This window comes from Equus asinus, chromosome 26, assembly GCF_041296235.1.
Source record: "Equus asinus isolate D_3611 breed Donkey chromosome 26, EquAss-T2T_v2, whole genome shotgun sequence".
Taxonomy (NCBI): Eukaryota; Metazoa; Chordata; class Mammalia; order Perissodactyla; family Equidae; genus Equus; species Equus asinus.
Genome location: NC_091815.1, coordinates 21,105,044 through 21,125,602, shown reverse-complemented (window position 1 = coordinate 21,125,602; position 20,559 = coordinate 21,105,044). Strand labels below are relative to the sequence as shown.

Here is a 20,559-nt window from a genome sequence, read left to right as displayed (position 1 = left end):
ACACAACCTGAAACAATTCTTATATGAAACAGTTGTGCCAACAACTTGATATAGAGTTAGTTTCATTTGTTTCAGTTTGTTTTGAATTTTTAGGGATTTCTTTCTTTTCCTTATTTTTTTAGATTATGAAAAATTAGACGTTGGGGCTGGCCCTGTGGCCTGGTGTAAGTTTGGCACATTCTGCTTCAGCAGCCCAGGCTTGGTTCCCAGGCATGGACCTATACCACTCGTTGGTGGCCATGCCATGGAGGCGACCCACATACAAAATAGAGGAAGATTGGCACAGATGTTAGCTCAGGCCAAATCTTCCTCAGCAAAAAACAAAACAAAACAAAAAAGGTATTTCCACAGTCAAAAGTATGAAACAATGTACATTCAGAGATGTCCGGCTTCCACCCCTGTCCCTTCTACCTTATTCTCTGTTCTGAACTATTTGAAAGTTGCAGACATCACCCTTAATACTTCAACACATCCTTTAAGAACATCTTCTCCCCTAATCACAATACCATTATCCCATCAAAGAAATTTAACAGATAACAATAATACTCTCCAATATACAAATTTCCCCAGTTGTCCCCAAAATGTACTTTCAAATACTTTTTAAAAAATCTGAGATTCAACCAAGATCCTGCATGGCATTTGGCTGTCGTGTCCCTTTAATCTAAAACAGTCCCCACACCCTCCCTGCATTGACCTTCTGAAGAATATGGTCTAGTTGTTTTGGACAAGGTCCCACAACTTGTATTTCACCCAGTGTGTCTTTGGGACAGATTCCTAAAAGTGGGATTGTTTGGGCAACGAGTCAATGCATTTCTGGTTTGGCTGGAAATGGTCCCACAGGTGTTGTTCCATACCGCATGCCCACTAATGCATCAGAGTGCTCTCTTCCCATAGCCTTGCCAACAGAGTGAGCTGCCCAAATGCTGGGTGTTCTTTTTCCCAGTCTGAGAGGTGAGAAATGTATCCAAATGTGGTTTTAATTTGCTTTTCTCTTAGTATGACTGAGTTTGAGCATATTTCCTGAGAACTGTCCATTCATATATTTTGCCCATTTTTCTATGCACTGGAATTTTCCTTTTCCACTTTGATACTACACATGCATGTGCGCACGCACACACACAACTTTTTATGGTATAAGTTGCAAAAATTTATTCCCAATTTGTTCCTTCCTTTTACTTTGCTCATTTTTTTTTTTTTTTGCCATGCAAAAGTTTGCTTTTATGTTTTTGTCAATATTTCCCCTTATTGCATCTGGATTTTGAATCATATTTGGGAAAGTTTGTCCAACTTCTAGATTATAGAGGAATTCACCTGTTTCAGGAGGACAATAAAAGATAAAGTAAAACACATAGTATGTTAGAAGATCAGACGTGCTATGGAGGAAATTCAAGCAGGGAGGGGGGTGAGGACCTCCACGTTTGGTAGGGGGCTGGGGGCTGGGGACCAAGATGAAGAGAGGAAGAGGAGGAACACCAAGGTGGTGCAGAGCAAAGCAAATGTGTAAGGACTGGGAAAGAGTCACTGGGGCCAGAAGAGAACTGGGAGAGCGAGAGGGCTCTGGAGGCTGAGGGAGCAGCTGTGAAAAGGGAAGTGGAAAGCCAGGTTCAAGATCACAAAGATGTCAAATACCCCTCATTTGTAATCGGACTGCAATCCCAATAAAATTCCCATCCATGTTTGTATTTCTTCTGGAACCAGGGAAGTTGAGTATAAAGTTCATTTCGTTTGGGAGAAAAGATTGAGAGACAGGGAAACCTTGAAAAATAAGAACATGACGGCGACCGGCCATTTCAGGTCCTGAGACACATTACGAAGCCTTTACAATAAAACCCTGCCACGAAGGGTGCCTGAGAGGCGGACGGACAGTGGTCTGGAGAGAACTCACTGCTAGCCCAATTAACCACACAAATTCAGCATATGAAAAGGTGGCATCTCAAATCACCTCAAGTTTTACTTTATAAATTGCAGAGTAATTCATGCAGTGACACACACAGACCTAGGCACAGCTGGGTGAATTCTGACAAATCTACACACCTGTGGCACCCCTGCCACTCTCAACATACAATGCATTCCCAACCCCACAAGTTTCCTTGTCTCCTCCTTGGTTGATCCCTGCCACACAGCCCTCCCTCAGAAGCAACCACTGCTCTGAGAATTTTAATGAGTGCTACCGGGATATACATATAATATAAGACAAAGCTGAATGCATTTGGATAATTTCCAAATGGCTCAGAGATTGAAATGTAAAACAAGAAACTATAAAAACTAGAAGACAATCTCATCTCTCAAACCCCATTCCGCCTGGCTACACTGCCTCCCTCACATCAGCACATTCGAACTCAGGGCCTTTGCACGTGCTGTAGCTGTCACCTGCAAGCCTTCCTCAGATACCCACGTGCCTCCTTCTCACTACCTTTACAGAGTGTGGCCTTGGCTGTGGAGCCCTGTTTTTAAAATTGCACCACCTACAGCCTGCTTTACTTTTCTCCATAGCAGTTATCTCCCAACATACTATATACTTTGCTTACTTGTCTTGTCAGTGGTCTGTTTCCCTGTCCTAGAACGTCAACTCCCTGAAGACTGGGACTTTTGTCTGTTCTGTTTGGTGCTGTTTCCTCAGTGTTTAGAGCAGGTGCTCAGTTACTTTTTGCTGAGGGTGAAAGCGATGACGGGAGTTTCAGAGGTACCTGGGGTTGCGTCCAGAGTACTCCATCCACTTGGCTTTGGTGGGATGAAAGGACAAGGGCAAGGTAGCTGAGAGGAAGAGCAGAGCACCCTGTGAGGCAGATGGCAGGTCTGGGCAGCTGATGGGCTGACACATCCAGGTGATATCTTCTTCCGAAGGTCTTCTTGAGGGAGGGGAGGTGTTGGCGCGAACAAATGTGAAGCTCTCGATTGCTATTTGAGCTCCCTCTTCATCTGCACAGCTGCCGCAGGCTGCCTTGGGCCTGGACCCAGCGAAGCCGCCACTGGGGCAGGGACAGGCCGTGGCAGAGCTCCCCAGAGAGGGCGGCTTGGCCTGGCTGTTCCCACCTGGGGAAGGGGATGGTGTCAGATTAAGGCCTGGACCTTCAGACCCTCGCTGGCCTCCCCGCAACACCATGGCCTGCTTGCCATGCAGCCCCCCAGCCTGAGCTCTGCCTGGTCCACCCAGCTCAGTCTCCTACCTCCCCCCAGTATGTCCCCCTCTCACCAGTCCCCCACAGCCCCCTGCAGTTTGGGGATTCGCTCCAGCGCTTGTTGCATTAGGTTCTCCAGCCTCTTCAGGGCCTGCCCCAGATTCTCTTTCTGCTCCTTTTCCTGGGATGCCCGGATCTGCAGCAGCTCTGCAGGTTAGAAACCCAGGAGGCGGCACTGAGTCCTCTGGCTCCCTGGGGCCTTGCAGCCAGTGGGTCACCAAGTCTCCAGTCACCTAGTGTTGACCTCAGCATCTCTACCAAACCTCTCCCTCCTCTCAGGTCCTGTCTCAGGGGGCAGCCCACCATGGCCCAGGCCTCATCCTGGATGCCTTCTCTGTCCTCCTGACAGTCCCTCAATCTCCATGGCCCATTCCTCAGCTTCCTCTCCTGCCCCCTTCCCTACTTATCCTCCAGCCTCCATCCTAGGCTCCAGGCCTCAGCCTCCCACTCTGGTCCGTCTTCCACGTGGCAGCTAGAGTGATCTTCCTGAACCTAAACTTGATCCCTTCCCTCTCCTGCCTGGAACCCTCCCAGGCTCCCCAGTGCCCCCAAGACAGAGTCCACACTCCTCAGCCTAGAATTTACAGGTTTGTATTTTGTGGCCTCTGCTCACTCCTCCGGGGCAAAAACTCACCTGTCCCCAGGGCCCACTCTAGACACTGTCCTTCCTCCTGGAAGCCCTTCCCAGCATTCCTCAGCCCAAGGCTCCCCTCTGACTGCTGCAGCCCTTCACTCCAGCAGTGTTTCCCCTGGGGACTGTGACGGGCTGAGTCCCTCTCCACAGACCCGGACCAAGCCCAGCTCAGAGCAAGTGCAGGTCAGCAGTGCGGTCAGGTCCTTTGGGCCTTGAATCCTGACTCCATCCCTTCCTTGCCTTGTGACCTTGGGCATGACCCTTGCCCTGCAGTCAGGTGGAATGATGAGCCACAGGCCAGTGGGGCAGGGGACATACTGGGGCAGTCTGGAGTTGGGACCCACAGGGCTTGCTGACAGGTTGAAGGTTGGGGGCTATAGAGCTGGGAGGAATTAAGGATGATGCCTGGCTTTCTGGCTTCAGCACCTGTATGAGGAAGGTGAGGTCATCTCCTGAGGGAAGGAAACCAGGAGGAAGAAAAACAAAACTGCTTTTTGGAGTAGAGGGAACTAAGTTCTGGTACAGACAGGTTGAAGTCCAAGATGCCCGTGAGGTGGGACGATGCTGTGCTGTGTCTTGGGCTGTTCCCGCGGTTCTTGCACAGGGCTCCCTGCCCACACGGAGAGGAGGAAGGCAGGGAGCCCTAAATGCAAAGGCTTGAAAACTGTCTTCCTACTTGGCTCATGGCATCCTGATTCATTTCTCATCAGGTCGCCTCTTCCATCTATTTATCCTGTGATGCTCTGCTCATTGCTTCTACCATCGGGAACCCCCTGGGGCTGGACAGCTCTCGCCTCTCTTCCCATTGAGCTCTTGGGGCCAGCACCTGGCAGATACCCAGTGGGTACTTGCTGAGTGAATCCAGGCACGAACGACTCTTCTGAGTTTCAGTCTCCTCTCTGTAAACTGAGGTCTTAATAATCCCTTCCCGTGTAGTGAGGACTGGAAGAGACTGCACATGTACACACAAAATGCTGGCCATCACGCCAGAGACCCTGAGGCTCACTACGTGCCAGGCGTTGTTCAGTGCCTCGTTTGGATCACCTGACTGAGTCTCCCAGCAAGGCTGTAAGGTACTGTGATTATGCTTACTCTACTGAGGAGGAAACTGAGGCACAGGGAGATCGACAGCCAGGAAGAAACAGGGCTGAGAAGAGAATCCAGGTACTTTAACTCCACAGCCAATGGTATATCACTCAAGTATACTAGTGGATGGTGACGAACAAGTACTTGGCAATTTGATGGGCCATGTTGCCTAGTGGTTAGGAGCACAGACCCAGGTCAGCCTATCTGGATTCAAATTGTAGCTCTGCCTACCAGGCAGCTACCAAGCCCTCTGCATCTCATTCCTTCCCCTGCAAAATGGGGAGAGTGACAGCACCAGCCACGTGTGTGCTTAAGGTCCTCAACATGCAGGAGGCACCATGTAAGCAATGGGAGTTGTGATTTCTCCTGGAGGCTGCTGGTCCTGCAGAGGGGCAGGGATGCTGCATAAGAAAGCAGGGCAGGCCTACCCTGGGTGGATGGTCCCGGCGGCAGGCTGGTCTTCATGTGGAGCAGATCCCAGCACCGGAGACCCCGCTGGTCCTGGAGGAACAGAAGGTCCTGGCGAAGAGAGGCGGCCTTCGGGAGGAGCAGCTCCGGGGCCTGGAGGGAGGGGGAAGGATGGTCACCTTGGGTCGGGGTAGAGGTGTGAAGACAGGTCCTAGGGGACAGGCACTCACCTTCCCTGCGGGCAGTCCTAGTGTCTGGCTCAGCACTATGAGGCTGGAGCTCCTTGGGGACGCAGGATGCAGCTGGTGGATGGATGGCAGGACCGTGGGCAGGGGTTGCAACCTGGGGGAAAGTCCAGGTTGGGTGGGGCACTGAGAGGAAGGCTGCGTTCTAGAGGCTCTGGGGGCTGAGGTGGGCTCAGGAGGCCCAGGAACTTGGAGGTGGGTCTGGGAACTAGGATTCCAGATTAGAGCCAAGGACCTGAGGGTGAGGTCTGGCAGGCAGTCTAGGAACAGTGCAGGTCTAAGATTAATTTTTTGGAGTGGGCCCAGGGAGTGACAGTCACCCAGGGGAGGGGGCGTGGAGGTGGCCGCAGTCTCACCCTCCTGGGCTGTGCCGCAGCAGGGTGCCCAGCAGAAGGTGGGGCAGATGCTGGGCTTCCTCCTCCAGACAGCGAAGCAGCTCCTGGCTCTGTGGTGCCACTGCCTCAGATGCGGGAACCATTTTTTGCTGAACCAGAGCTAGCACCTTTGAAGAAGGAAAGGTGGGGGGCAGCCTGAGGCCACCCAGCCCCATCCCTAGGAGACCCGGCTCTACCCAGACCTCGCCCCAACTCCAATCTCACCTCCCCAGGGCTCCGGCATAGACGCGTCTTGCTGGCTGAGTTGCCCTTGATGAGCAGGCGGACCTGTTCCTGTGTCTCCTCCTGAACAACCAGGAGGCCACTGAGATGGGCGGCTTTTCCTTCCCACCTCCCAGCCTCTTGCCCCACTCATCCTTTTGCACGGGTCCTGCTTCCTCTTGGGAGTCTCACCCTGCACCAACTCCCCCCAACCCCAAACCCCCTGCCAAGCTCTAGTTCTGGATCAGAAGGCTCCCAGCCTCACTCTGGCCCTCCAGCAGGCCCCTCCACTGCTCCTAGTCCTGCCTCTCACCACCAGCCGGCGCCAGTGCAGGATCCGTTGCTGTTTGGCCTGTAGCTCCTGCAGCAGAAGCTGCCGCCGCCCAGCAGCCTCCTCTAGCTCCCGGCTCTGGGCACGCAGGGCCTTGAGCTCTGCGCACAGGCCGCAGCTCCGGAGCCCCAGCACCAATGCCTGCCTGGGGTACAAGCAGAAGAGAGTAAAGGAGGGGAAGGTGACTAAGAGTCACAGTGGAGGAGAGAGATCAGATTTGCAAGGATGTACAGGAGCCACAAACACAGGGAAACAAACAAGGAGAGCAGGGAGGCAGAGATGGGAGCCATAGGGGCAAAGGAGTCCAATATCTCAAGACCCCTGGGAGAGACATGGCCTGGAGGCTTCTGCCCAGGGAGCCCCCTCACCTCTCGCTGGATCCCAGGGTACATGTCTCCACCTCCTCCATCAGGCCCTGGAGGCGCTGGGTCAGGGTCTGATGCTCCCTCAGGAGGGGGCCCCGCTCGCCGACCAGTGCACCCACAGATCGCCAGCCCTCCTGGAGCGAGGTGCAAAGTCAGGGTGAGCATGGTCTCTGGGGGTGAGGGGATTGCGTGGGTCTTGGGGTGGGAAGCGGATGGAGTCCTCGGAAGGATGCCTGGGAGTCACCTGGATGAGATGCACCATGGACGGCAGGGCCTGGCCAGAGTCTGACTGGTCTGGTGCCTGGGACCTGGGGGGTAGGAGTGAAGCTGCTGAGCAAGGAGCACTGTCCCCTTGCCTGGGCCCTTGGGGGTAGCCAATGGCAGCCCATCTGCCAGACTGGTCACTGGGTTTCAGTCCTAGTCCCACCCGCATCAGCAGGTCACTGTGCCTGGTCCTGACCTGTCTCAGCTCACCCGCCCTGCTCTGACTGTGGGGGCATCCACTCCACACCTGGCTGTCTCTGTATCTGGGAGCCCATCCGAACTGCACAGGGACCGGATCTCTGCCTCCCGCTCTGCAGCCAGGTGCTCCAACGCTGCCAGGACGTGGCCAGGAGGGTGGCGTGTCAGCAATGTCTGGTGGGGGAGTGGTGGAGTCAGGGCAGGGTGGAGGCTGGGCTGCAAGCTGGGACCCCATGGAGATGGGGGAGGGATCAAGAGTTCGGTCCTGGCACCCTGAAGTGTGATCATGGGGCAGAGGGTGAGAGCGCCCCTCACCTCCACTGAGCTAAGCCACTGCTGGTAGGAAGTTCCAAAGTGGTCATCTCGAGGGGTTCTGTGGGGTTGGGGAAGGGACAGAGAATGTTACAAGACACAGCAATTCTCCCTCTAATGATCACCACCACGCTGTAAGGTAGGGGCTGTCACTGTCCCCATTTAAGGATGAGGAAACCAAGTCCGTCTATGCCTGCTAGACTTGAGTTCCTCACTTACATTAACTTGCTGGCCTTGGCGCTCTCACAGGTGCTGTTTACCTGGAACACCCTCTCAACCTTTTACTCTCCTCACCAGAGAGCCCATCCTCCTTGCCTCCTTAGGTGGGTAGGGTGTCTCCTCTGGGTACCCAGAGCCTCCCAGGCTTCCCCACCCCCCAACAGCCCTAACCACCTGGGTTGTCACTGTCTGTGATGGGTCTGGTCTCCCCGCTTCCCAGCCTGGGAGCCTTGTCAGGGTAAGGCCCAGGGCTGACATAGCCCAGAGGCTCAGTGTTTGACGAATTAACAGACAAGTAACTCCCCCAAAGCCCAGGTTCTCTGAAGGGTCTTTGGGGGCTGGGGAACACTCACGGGATGCTGTCTTCCGTGGCCTGAGGAGTCAGGAGGTTCTGCAGGAACTGGGTCCGGAGGGTGCAGGCTGTTCGGATATCACTCTGGGAAGAAGAGGATGGGGCATGAGGGAGACCCAAGGGTCCACTTGACCCCAGATTCTCCACCCCTCCCCTCATGGCCCAAGGCTCTTACCAGGACCACAGGCTCTAAGCCCAGGGCTGCTGATGTCAACGGTCCAAAGGTTATATTCACTTTGGCCTTCCTGGAGAGAGGAGTACAGTTGGGGCTGGGGTCCCTGGGAGGAGGGAGCTGGGAGAACAGATGTCTGTGTCCCCTCCTGCTGCCAGCAAAGCTGGTCACAGGGATCACTGAGCCTGGATCTCAGGGGCCACCTCCAAAATTAGGCCACTGTCATGTCCTGGCTGGACAACGGCATTAGCCTCTTCACTGGTCTCTCTGCTCTAACCCCCTGGAGTCTGTTCTCTACCCAATAGTCAATGATCCTGTTAAACCCTCAGACTGATCATGTCACTGTTCTGCTCAAGACCCTCGAAAACAATGTGATATGTTCTCATCACACTAAGAATACCAACACTGGGTGTTAGGAACTCTTCTAAGTGGTCTGGATCATTTAACTCACTTCATTATCATACCTGCCCCCATACCTTCCCCAACAGTGGTGTTCTCTATCATAGTTAACACCATTCTATGCACTGGAAATACAGGTGGCTGAGATGACAAAATTGCCTGGCCTCACAGACTTTAAATCCTAAGGAGTGCAGCTCAGAACTCTGGAACCCAAGAAGGGGTCAAGGCAGAGCAATGGGGTCTCTAAGGAGAATGTCTGTCTGCCCAGCCTGGTGACAGCTTGTCCCTGGGCACCTGAGGCCCACCTCTCTATGTCCTGCAAGCGCCTGAGCTGATTCTGCAGCCGCTGTGTGGGATCCTGGAGCCCACGCTGCTGTCTTCGCATGGCCCCAGCTTGGGCCCGGAGGAGGAGAGCACGACGCTGGGTATCTTGTATGCTCTGCAGGGCCTGCTCCACAGCCATGTCTGTGGGAGAAACAGAGGTGGCCATCAGCATTTCCCCTAGCCCTGTTCTGCTGCCCATCTGCCCAGCCCCATGGGTCACCCTGAGCTTCGGTCTCTCGCTCCATCAGCTCCAGGCTCTGGTCTAACTCCAGGATCTCTGCCCGCAGGCGGGCAACAGCCGTCTCCAGCTCCAACTTCCGATGGGCCTGGTGGGGTCAGATACGAGGTCAGATGCGTGGCCTGGCTGGCTGTCCTTTCTGGCGCACCAGTCACCTCACCTGCCCAGGTGGGTAGCAGAGGGTTTTCCCAAGCAGTTTTCTGTGTCTGAACCTCTAGGCCCAGAAGGGCTCTAGGGTGCTATCCTGGCCTCCTCCCTTCTCCTGGGATTGCCTCACCTACCCTCCCAACCTGTTTCCTGTCTTTGTGCTGATGCCACTCCATTTCTGTCCCGGTCCTCATCTCCCCACTGAGCCCCACACCTCGGAGTCCTGAGGTCTCCTGGAAGCCTCCCCCTAGATGTCACCTGGGCCCCTTGCACACACTGGGTCTCCCACAGGCCTCAGTATCTCTCCAAACCAGTCCCTCCTCCCATCTGCCCTCACCAGCTTGGATGCCTCATATCCATGTCCCCCCAATCCCCAGCTCATGCCTGTCTCCCCCTGGACTGTAAGCCCCGTGAGTGCAGGGATCAGGGCTTGTGACGCAGTGTCCCCAGCATCACCCAGCACAAGGCTCGGTCTAGAGCAGAAGGTCTACAAGTCCTCTTTTTGGATGAAAGAAAATCGTGTAGCACATGCTTCTCACCTCTGGACTGCCCTGGTGGCCATACCTGAGGAAATGAGGTCAGAGTTAGGGGAAGACAGGGAATTCCAAGGGGAGACAGGAGGTTTGAGGCTGTGGGTGGGGACACGGTTGGATCGGACTGCAGAAGACAGGAAGGGATAGCTTTGAGGACGAGTTACCAGAGTAGGTTTCCTCGGATCTTCTTGACACTCCTACAGTGGAAAGGTAGGATGAAGAGGAGTTACTGTGGGACTTGCCTGTGTCCCCTCCCCTGCCACAGCCTCCCTCGCACAGCCAGGCTCACCTCTGGCTGTGCACATGCCGCAAGATGTAGGTCCAGATGTCGGCCCCCTGGCCCAGGCAAAGCCTGTGGGGATGAGGTAAGGGTGTGTCTGGGACATCACATGGCAGGGGGAGGATCACCATTCCCCGAGGGGGGTGGTGGGGAAGTCTTTACTGGAGAATTCTCACTTCTGGGAGGGGGGAGGGCCCATACTTTTTGGGTAGATATTCCCTTCTGGGGAGTTCTTGGTCCCTGAGAGGGTGGGCTTCTCACTGGGCGTGAGGGTATTCTCATTCCCTGGTGGGGTGCTCCCTTTCTCCTGTGAGAGGGTTATTTCCAGTTACTTCCAGAGGTGGGGGTGAGGGTGTGCTGCCTGGAAGGGCTCTCTTCTTACCAGATGTGGCTTATCTCTCCTACAGATTCAGTCTCCAAGGGGGTGGCCTTGGCTGGGCTGGGGGGTCGGTGGTGAGGTGCTGCAGGGACACCCTTACCCTGGAGATGCTATTTCCACACGGGAAGGGGGCTCTATTAACTCACGGAGGATCCTTCCTGGTGCCAGGGACCCCACTCTGGACGGCCTCGCGGGGTAAGGGTGGGAGTGTGGGGGTCACTGCCAGGGCGTCCTCGCTCAAACCTGGGATCCTCTTCTTGGATGTACCACTCCGGGGTAGGAGCGCCCTTATGGGTCATTCTCACCGGGGCAGAGAGGGAGGGGGGATGGGCCTGTCTTCAGTGAAGATGGGGTTCTCACACCCGGAGGTCCACCTCCAGGACCGGCAGTCCTCCCTTCCAGGGTCCTCACCTGCGCAGCGTCGATTCCGGGACCCGGGCCGCCAAGGGCGCCTCCATCTCTTCGGCCACCCAGCAACCCAGTTGCCGCGCTTCCTGAGCCAACGCCATGACAGCGCCGCCACCACCGCCTCCCGCGCTCTCTTCAAGCGCGGCGCCCGCCTCTGACGTCACGAGCGCGCCGGCAGGGACGTCATCCGTTGCCTGGCAGACCCGGGCCTGCAGGGTCTCGGAGCTGTCCGGCGTGGCTCCCTCTTCCAGGATGGGTCCCATTGAGCGAAGATGAAAGGGGGTGGGAGAAATGGGGGCGGGGAGGGGCGCTTGCTTTCCTCGTCCTCCTGCTCACACCGGCTGTTCCCTCACAGGCAAAAGGTCCCTAATGACTTCCTTGATTTTCTTGATAAAACAGGACTTTTATCCTAGAAGGATGAGAATCAGGCGAGGAGATGCCAAACTTACTGCTCTATGATTTCAGAAACAGAGTGTCTCAGGTCTACGTGAGGACAGAGGGCAGATAGCATGATCCTAATATCTCCCTGGCATGCTTTCTTCCAGGTATTGGTTCGTCCTTACCATACTAAAACATTCATGAGCCGACCCTGTGATGGGGACACCGCCAGGGCAGACACAGCCCGTTTGCATGGTATGGAGCTCACGGTTCAGTGGGGGACATAGACGCATCACCAGGTAGGGATGGTTGAAAATAAGCAGGAGGGGTGGGTCAGTTTGGGACACGGGGAGTGTGAGAGGTCTGTGGGGTGCCCCAGAAATATGAGATGCTAGGGCTGGAGTTCTGGAGAGCCCACTCAGCCTCAGACAGGGCCTTGAGAAATGGTAACATTCAGAGACCTTTCATTCAACTTGCTTGCCTAGGTCACCACTCTGTCCTCAGTGTCCGGTACGGAGCCTGTCTCTAAATAGTTGTTGAATAAACAAATGGGAGGAAAGGTAGTGGGGTGAGACTAAAGCTGGGAACCCAGGGAGGAGGGTGGAGCAGGATGAGGAGTAGGAGGCAAGGGCAGTGCTGGACCACAGCAGGGCTGTGGAGCAGAGAGGAGGAGACTGAGTGGATGGGTCATAAGGTTGACTGGTTGTGCGGGGTGTGGATGGACATCTAGGGTGAGGTCCAGGGCTCTGGGCTGGGGATTAGGCTGAGCAGACCTTGAATTGGGGACATGAGAGAAGGGGCAATTTTGGAGAAGCTGCTGATAACAATGTGGGACTCTATGATATGAGGAGCCACGGGGACATCCAAAGGCCAGCTGAGTCTCTGGTCCAGGGACAAGGGAATCATGGGATCACCCCTGAGACAGCAGATTTGGGGGAGAAGCTGAGTCCAGCTTCGAATGCTTCGTAAGAGCCAAGAAGCAGAAAAGGGTGCCAGGGCTGATGTAACTCAGGTGATGCAATCCTGACTTCTCAATAGCTACCGTTTCTCTCAAACATCTCCACCCTTCTGCCCTTTGTGGGGTGTTTTGCTGTTAAAAAAAGAAATCAATTAGACAGTATGTCTGCCATGGATGTATGAGCTTTTCAAGAGGCTTTAAAAAGTATTGGCTGTTAAGAGAATGAGAACACAAATCACAGACTGGGAGAAAATATTTGCAGAACGTATCTGGTGATGAATTTGTATCCCAAACATACAAAGAACTCTTAAAACTCACCCATAAGAAAACAGATAATCCAGTTTAAAAAAGGACAAAACTTATGAACAGATGTCTCACTAAAGAAAATATAAAGATGGCAAATAAGCATATGAAAAATTTCTCAACATCATATGTCATTAAGCAATTGCAGATTTAAACAATAGGATACCTCTACACACCTATTAGAATGTCTAAAATCCCAAACAATGAAATAGCAACTGCTGGTGAGGATGTGGAGCAACAGGAACTCTCATTCATTGCTAGTGGGAATGCAAAATGGTACAGCCACTTTGGAAGACAATCTGAAAAGGCAACTACACGGCATCCTGGAAAAGGCAAAACTGTAGAGATCAGTAAAAAGGTTAGTGGTTGCCAGGGCATCATGGGGTGGGGGGTAGGGATGCAAAGGTGAAGCACAGGGCATTTTTAGGAGGGTGAAACTATTTTGTATGATATTGTAATGGTGGGTGCATCACCTTATGCATTTGTAAAAAGCCAAAGTAATGATGTTTCACTATTGGTCATCAATTGTAGCAAAGGTGCCATACTCCTGCAAGATGGGAATAATAGGGGAAAATGCATGTGGAGGGAGAAGAGGCATATGAGAACTTTCTTTACTTTTTGTGCAATTTTCTGTAAGCATAAAACTGCTCACAAAAAATAAAGTCTATTAAAAAAGTATTGACTGAGAGCTGGAATATTGTTTAATGAAATATCCATAACCTTGATGACAGTTCATCAGATGCACCTTGACTGAAGCTGTATGATTATATATCAATATAAAAGGATTCTGTGTGCTTTGGAAGAAAAGTTAAGGCCAAATAAGAGATAACTACCAGTAGTTTCCCTCCAACTCTGACAAAAGCCACCCAGGCGTTATTAGACACATCTTCTCAAGATACCTAAGAGAGGGCAAAGCTGGTCACGTGGCCATCTTCCCAGCAGCCACTAATCATCTTCAAACCACTCTCCTCCAGTCTCTGTGTGGGGGCTTTGTAATGTGTCAGCTTGACTGGGCTGAATGAACTACATCCTAGAATTACCTTCCCTGTATATATCCGATTAGGATGGGCCAAAAGAGATTTTTGGGCACGATTTGGAGGGCAGAATTGAAGCAGCTGCCATTTTGCAGGTCACGCAGGTTGTCACTGGCTGGCTGCCGGCTCATTGTGTTTGCACAGGGGAGCAGCTGGGGCAGCAGTTGTCCCACCTCTTCCTTTAACTTCTCTAACTCCTTGGCCAGGTGTGTGTCTAGCTCCATGATGAAGAATGCCAGCTTCTCCTGTGGATGCTCATACCATCAAGGTCAGAGGCAAGCTTGTTTCAACTTGTCCCAGCTTTCCCCTACTTTACATCTGTCCTTCCTAACTTCCCGCCCTGTGCACTTCGAGTACCAGCATCAAACGCTAGGACAACAATCTTAGGGACTGCTTAAAAACTCCACCAATTGCATAAGGTCAAATCTCTCTCTCTCTCTATGTATCTATCTATCTACTGTATCTTCCCTAGTGGTTCAGTCTTTCTGATTTGACCCCAGTACTGTCTGTAAGCAGAGACTCTTGCTGTGTGAGAAATCACTGTGACATCAAGCTGTTGTACAGGGAGCTGCAGTGGCTTTCCTCCTCTTCCCCCCCATGAGGGAGTGTTGTCTTCTCCACCCCCCAAAAGGCTGTTGCAAAAAGGTGAGATTGGCACATTACTCACAGGAGAAGAAACATGTCAGGTTTGTACCTGCATTGTGTTCAGTCTATTCAGTACACTTGGCAAAATGAATTTTGTCCCCAACCTGAGATGGGCAACCTGTGTTCCACTCCTGATCCCTGTTTGACAAGCTTCAAGCTTTCACATTAATGTCTGTAATTTGCTACTTACAAAGTGTTCAAGGACCAGCATCCCCAACATCCCGCAGGGGCTTGTTAGAAATGCAGAACCCCTTGCCCCCCAACCTCTGGACTTACAAAACCTGCATTTTGACGAAATCTGTCAGCAATTTGTGTGCATATTGAAGTTTAAATAGTTCAGTCTTGGGGCCAGCCCCGGTGGCTGAGTGGTTAAGTTCGTGTGCTCCACTTCGGGTGGCCCAGGGTTTCACTGGTTCAAATTCAGGGCACAGACACGGCACCGCTCATCGAACCATGCTGAGGTGTCATCCCACGTGCCCCAACTAGAGGGACCCACAACTAAAAATACACAACTATGTACTGGGCGGCTTTGGGGAGAAAATAGGAAAAATAAAATCTTAAAAAAAAAGTACAGTGTATAGGACACTACTTTTGGGGGATGGAACCTTCTTTATTGCCATTAATAACACAGAAATGGATCCTTATCCTTTGCTTCTTGGATATACAGTTTGAAAATTTTGTGATCAATGTCTAGCACATCTTAGACCATCCTGTCTTTAATTTCCTCGTAACAATTGACATTTTTATGATGCTGTGAACTGAAATGTCAACTGGGCCAACTGAGAAACACAGAAGGTGAGGCCTGGCAGGTGAAGAGCTGTTGAGATTTGGCAGAAGTCACTAAGGACTCCTACACATCCAAAACAACAACTCTGCATCATCAAGTGGACTCACACATGTTGAGTAAAAGTGAAAAATACACATCGGATTGATTCACGGCAACATGAGTTCAGTGGTTTCTTCCAGGGGTGGAGGGAGGGAAGAAGGGAACAGAGAGGAAAGGGGCAGGGGCTTAATTTGTGTCTATAATATTTTATTTTTAAAAGGAAGAGATCTGATGCAAACATAGGAAAATGTTCACATCTGTTAAATCTGGTTGGTACATGGAGGTCTGTTAGACTCTTTTTGTGTACAGTCTGTAGATTTGAAATCATTATCTAAAGAAACTGAGAAATCAGAAGTTAAAAAAAATGGGAAAGAGCATTCTTGTTCTTTGGAGGGTGGATCAGAGGAGGAGATTGTGGCCGGGGCAGGGAACCAGGGCAGGCGATGACAGGGCTGAAGCATAGCAGGGGGCTGGTGGGAGTGATGATAGAGCTGAGTGGAGGGAACTTATCTCCAGGTTAAGACCTTTCCAGAGAAGAAAGCAGTGTTCTCACTGAGGCAGCACCTGTCAAGACTCCCTCCCCCAACATCTGGGCTTTTCTTCCTGCTGTGCTCCGTAACTGAATCACCCCTCTTCCTTATCTTCAGTAGCTATCTCCTCATCCTTCAGGTCTTAACTCAGATGTATCCTTCCAGGAAAGCCTTCTCTGACTCCCCAGGTTGGTTGGATAACCTCTTCTGGATTGTCACAGATAAGCCTCTAATTGATAACAAATGTCCAAAAACCCAAGTCAAAGTAATTTTCTTCCCTAGCAAAGCAAGAAATATCTTGGCCACCTGATTAAAAAGTGTGTACTGGTTCATCTTCATTCAGGTGAGGTGTGATCCAGCGGCTCAAACACTGGAAAGCAGTTATTATGGGCAAAGGCTCTGCAGTGTGACTGATTGGAGTTGAATCCTGACTCTACCACTCACAGGCTGGATAATCTTGGGCAAGTCTCTCAATCTCTCTGGCCTCAGTTTCCTCATTTGTGAACTGGGGACAATAATAATACCTGCTTTTCAGTGCTGTTGTGGGGTTTAAATGAGATAATGTGCATGAGTTCCTTGAACAGTGCCTGGCACACAGTTGACTGCTCAGTGACCATGATGATGATGAGGATGGTGATGTCACTGAAGACCATGTTTCCTTCTCCTCCCCTTCCTAGTGCTTGCTTCTTCCTTGGCTCCTCCTTCCTCCTGGCAGCCCCAGGCTCTCCTACATGATTGCATAATGACTTTCCTTGTACTCTCCAAGGTGAGGGAGAGATATAATTTTAGAGGCTAACATGGAAGAGGTGGGCTGTTTCTCTTTCCTGTGAGCTCCAGAAACCATTTATTTAACTCTTGTTGGCTCAGGCAGGGTCCCATGTCCACTGCTGAACTAACTTCTGAGCCAGAATATGGCTCCAAAACCTTATAATGACCACTATACTGTGCCTCCTTAGACTTGTTTCTCTCCTCCTTCCCCAGCTCAGACAAGGGCAGCTCTGTCCTTCTAGTTCCTGAGGCTCCAAATAGCTCTCTTTCTCTTAGACTCATATGATGCAGCAGCAATTCCTGTTTACCTTTAAAATTCATCAAGCCTTCCCCTTTCCACTTTGCCTGCTCTGGTCTGATATTCCATCACTTCTCATCTGGAATATCACAGCAGTCTTCCTGCTGTCGCCTGTCTCCCACAGTCCGCTCCCCGCCAGAGTCATAGAGAGTTAGTTAAGACCTGAGTAAGCACATGTCGCTCATCTGTCAACGTCTGTTCCTGTCACACAGAGTAAAGTAAGCTCTCTTCCATCGGGCTTCCTGTTACCTCTCTGATTGCGTCTCTCACCATTCCCTGCCTTGCTCACTTCACTTCAGCCACACTGGCCTCATTACTACAGCTCAGAAAAAGCAGAGATGCTCCTACCTCAGGGCCTTTGCACTAGCATTTCTATCTGCCTGGGACTCTCTTCCTCCAGATTTTGCCTTATTTTCTCTCTTTAGTCATGCAAGAGTTTGCTCAAAATTAAGATCTTCACTAGGGCATTACCTACTTCCTTATTTAAAACTACAGCCCCTCATCCACCTCCAATACTTCCTATCCCCCTTACCCTGCTTTGTTTTTTCCCACAGTACTCTTAATATTTCACTTATTTATCATGTTTTTCATCTTTCACCCCCACCCCACCAGAATGTGAAATCCATGAGGGTAGCATTTTGTCCTCACAACAACAGATGCACAATAAAAATTTGCTAATTGAAAGAAGAAGTGAAGGAACAACTCGCAGCCCTGTCTGATGGTGAGTCTGCCTTCCCCACTGGACTGTGGATTTCCTGAGAGCAGGGATGGGGTCTGTCCTGGTCATTGCTGTGTCCCCAGCATTACCCAGCACAGAGCCAGGCACGGAGTGGGTTGAGAGGTCCTAGAGGTGGGCAGCTGTCTGTCTACAAAATATTCCTGTGAGCAGATCTCTGTCAGCTGAAAGGTGAAGAAGCAGTGCTGAATTTCCTCTTCAGGAGAGCTGGAGTTAGAGGTCATCTTTGGGACTTTCATAAGCACCTACAAGTGTTGTTACAGAGAGGAGGAGAGAACCCCACCCATTTTGGAGAGTAGGAGATGTGTAACATTACTTATTGCTGCATTGACCTCCTTTTTGTTCTTTGAATTATCAAGCTCATTCCAGCTTCAGGACATTTCTTCTTGCTGTTCCCACTCTGTGGGAACTCTTGGAACAGCTGTCATATTTTGGCTTCCGTGTCTCAGCTTGAAGAACATCGATGAATGGTCTTCTGTGGCACAACCAGCTAGGTGTCTGTTGACTGCCTGTCTGGGACTACATTTCCCAGGGGCCCTTGCATCCACTTGAGGCCATGAGACTAGTTCTGTTCAATGGATTGAGAGCAGAAGTGATGTATGTCACTTTAGGGCCAAAGCTTTATTTAAAAAAAATTTTCCCCTGCTTTATTGAGATATAATTGATAAATAATACTGTAATATATTTATAGTGTACAACATGGTGATCTGGTATATGTATACATTGTGAACTTATTACCACCATCAAGTTAATGAACAGATCCATCACCTCACATAGTTACCTTTGTTTGGTGAGAATGCTTAAGATCTAGTCTCAGCAAATTTTAAGTACACAATACAGTATTGTTAACCACAGTCAGATTATACATTAGATCTCCAGACCTTATTCATCTTATAACTGAAAGGTTATAGGCTTTACCAGCCTGTCCCCAATTCTGCCCTCCACCCCCCACCCCCAGTCCCTGGGAACCACCATTCCACTCTCTGTTTCTATGAGTTTGGCTTTTTAAGATTCCATATATAAGAGAGATACAGTATTTGTCTGTCTCTGACTTATTTCACTTAGCATAATGCCCCTCAAGTTCCATCCATGTTGTTACAAATGGGAAAATTTCATATTGCTCATGGCTTAATAATAATGAACAAGGAGTCCAGATATCTCTTTGAGACAGTGACTTTATTTCCTTTGGATATATATCCAGAAATGGGATTGCTGGATTATATAGTAGTTCTACTTTTAATTTTTTAAGGAGAGTCTATACTGTTTTCCATAGTAGCTGTGCCAATTTACAGTCCCACAGAGAGTATATGAGGGTTCATTTTCGGGCCAAAGATTTTAAAAAGCAAGTGGAGGTTTTCCACTCTCTCATCTTAAGCCTGGATTCAAAGGACTCTGACCCCTTAGGAGACGGTGGAATCACCAAGTGGAAGGAGCCTGGATCCCTGACTTAATATGTGGGCCACAAGAAGTGCCCACATTGGGAGGTTCTGTGAGTGTGAAATAAAATTCTCTTTTTTGAGCTACTGAAATGGTGGGGTTTACTTGTTACAGCTGCTAGCATGACCCTAACAAATACACCTTCTAGACGTCATTGTCTTTTAGTGCAATGCATCTGAAACTATTTGTGGTTATGAAATAGGACCCGTTTTTTCATATTTCCAATCTGTGATGTTCTTATCCTTTTGGTCTATACCCTGTTCAATTACACAAGGCTCCTGATCATATACTTGGATGTCATGAAAATGTCAAGCTGCTGTAAATTTTGAAGCACTTACTGGCAGTTTCTGCATTTATCTGGTTGTAAACCATTAACACTTGGTGGACTAGTACTGGCACTGCTTTAGCTTATTATTCTGTTTTATTTTCTCCATAGCATTTACCATTCCCTGTAATTATCCCATTTGTTTAGAGGTCTATTTGTTTATGGTTTTCTTCCCCACTAGAATGTAAGCTCCATCAGAAAGGGATCTTCTTATCTTGCTCTGTTGCATTCCTAGTTCCTGGTACAGTTCCTGGTACATTGTAGGCGCTCTGAACGTATTTGTTGCATGATTACTAAATGACAAGCATTGGTGGGTGGTCGGAGAGGTGGGAGAGGAGGCAGTCCATACCTGTTCCAGAAGCTCTCTACAGTCATAACCTGATGAGAATTCTAAGCAGTTTGACAGCTGCCTGACTCCCTGGATTTCTGGTAGATCACAAGTTCCCAGGTTAGGTCTGGCCTCTTACAACCCACCTCCCTAGGACTCCCTTGAGACTGGATGACTCTGAACTGTCACTGTTTGATGATGTGTCTGTCTGCCACCTTGGTTTCTAAGTTCTGAGGCAGTGGGGTGGGACCTGAAGTGGTCACTGCTATGTCCCCAGAGTCAGGCAGCATAGTCAAGGCCCTTGGTTGGTATTAATAGATTTATGGCATGAATGTGTGAATGTGGGCAGGAGGGGAGGCTGCCCTGGGGAAACAGTACCCTACCCTCTCTCCCATGGCCCCCATCCCTTGGCAGGGTCCCAGAGTTGTTCTTAAGCTCAGGTCAAATGGGCTGCCTGAGCTATACTTCCTTCCCCCATCAGCAACTCCAAGGTGCTGGCTCAGGCTGGCAACACTTGGCACTCTAGACATTGAGGAACTGTTGTCCCATTTGGCCCAAATGGATACCTAGAGCCAAGGTAAGTAACGTTGTTGTATATATTTGACGGTTCATGAGCTGAGGAGGAGGTTACCGAGAAAATAAGTCCGTCATGATGAAAATCAAGAGGATGAGCATGATGAGGCTTCCCAAAACAATCCCCAAGGCTGCAATGTAGAAGACTTGGTGGGAGGTCTCAGCTGCCAAGGCTCGTTCATTCCATTTGTTGCAGTGCCTTGTCTGATTTGAAGGGAGAGGCAGTACAGAAATAGATGGGCTTAAAAGGATTATTGTATTGGGATAAGCCATGAGACTGTAAGGACCCAGGGTGGGGCCCCGAACCCACACAGGAGGGAAACAAGGAAGAATTTGAATCAGGGTCATGAC

The 20,559-nt window shown here is 50.6% G+C and overlaps 1 protein-coding gene and 1 long non-coding RNA gene across 2 annotated transcripts; one reads left to right on the top strand and one right to left on the bottom strand.

The window, feature by feature from the left end:
* Positions 1 to 1,918: 1,918 nt before the first annotated feature.
* On the bottom strand, positions 1,919 to 11,234 carry HAUS5 (HAUS augmin like complex subunit 5). The gene is made up of 19 exons (XM_014838253.3): positions 11,073 to 11,234; positions 10,292 to 10,354; positions 10,167 to 10,199; positions 10,009 to 10,033; positions 9,305 to 9,410; positions 9,066 to 9,225; positions 8,365 to 8,434; positions 8,191 to 8,273; positions 7,622 to 7,679; positions 7,356 to 7,480; positions 7,089 to 7,152; positions 6,848 to 6,978; positions 6,462 to 6,624; positions 6,152 to 6,232; positions 5,909 to 6,054; positions 5,538 to 5,649; positions 5,328 to 5,460; positions 3,194 to 3,326; positions 1,919 to 3,033 (listed from the first exon to the last, which is right to left on the bottom strand). The coding sequence occupies exons 1-19, from the start codon at positions 11,168 to 11,170 to the stop codon at positions 2,916 to 2,918; spliced, it is 1,902 nt and encodes a 633-aa protein (XP_014693739.2). The 5' UTR covers positions 11,171 to 11,234; the 3' UTR covers positions 1,919 to 2,915.
* Positions 11,235 to 11,274: 40 nt separating this feature from the next.
* On the top strand, positions 11,275 to 19,071 carry LOC123281148 (uncharacterized). The gene is made up of 5 exons (XR_011498669.1): positions 11,275 to 11,746; positions 12,970 to 13,066; positions 13,949 to 14,010; positions 17,422 to 17,530; positions 17,905 to 19,071. It is a non-coding gene; the product is annotated as an uncharacterized lncRNA (long non-coding RNA).
* Positions 19,072 to 20,559: the final 1,488 nt, after the last annotated feature.

Excerpts from the sequence above, each read along its gene's own strand:
- HAUS5 (XM_014838253.3), bottom strand. The coding sequence starts at position 11,170 with ATGGCGTTGGCTCAGGAAGCGCGGCAACTGGGTTGCTGGGTGGCCGAA. Across the intron at positions 9,226-9,304 it reads GCGAGAGACCGAAGCTCAGG|ACATGGCTGTGGAGCAGGCC; the intron begins GTGACCCATGGG and ends TTTCTCCCACAG. Across the intron at positions 5,650-5,908 it reads CTGCGGCACAGCCCAGGAGG|GTTGCAACCCCTGCCCACGG; the intron begins GTGAGACTGCGG and ends ACTTTCCCCCAG.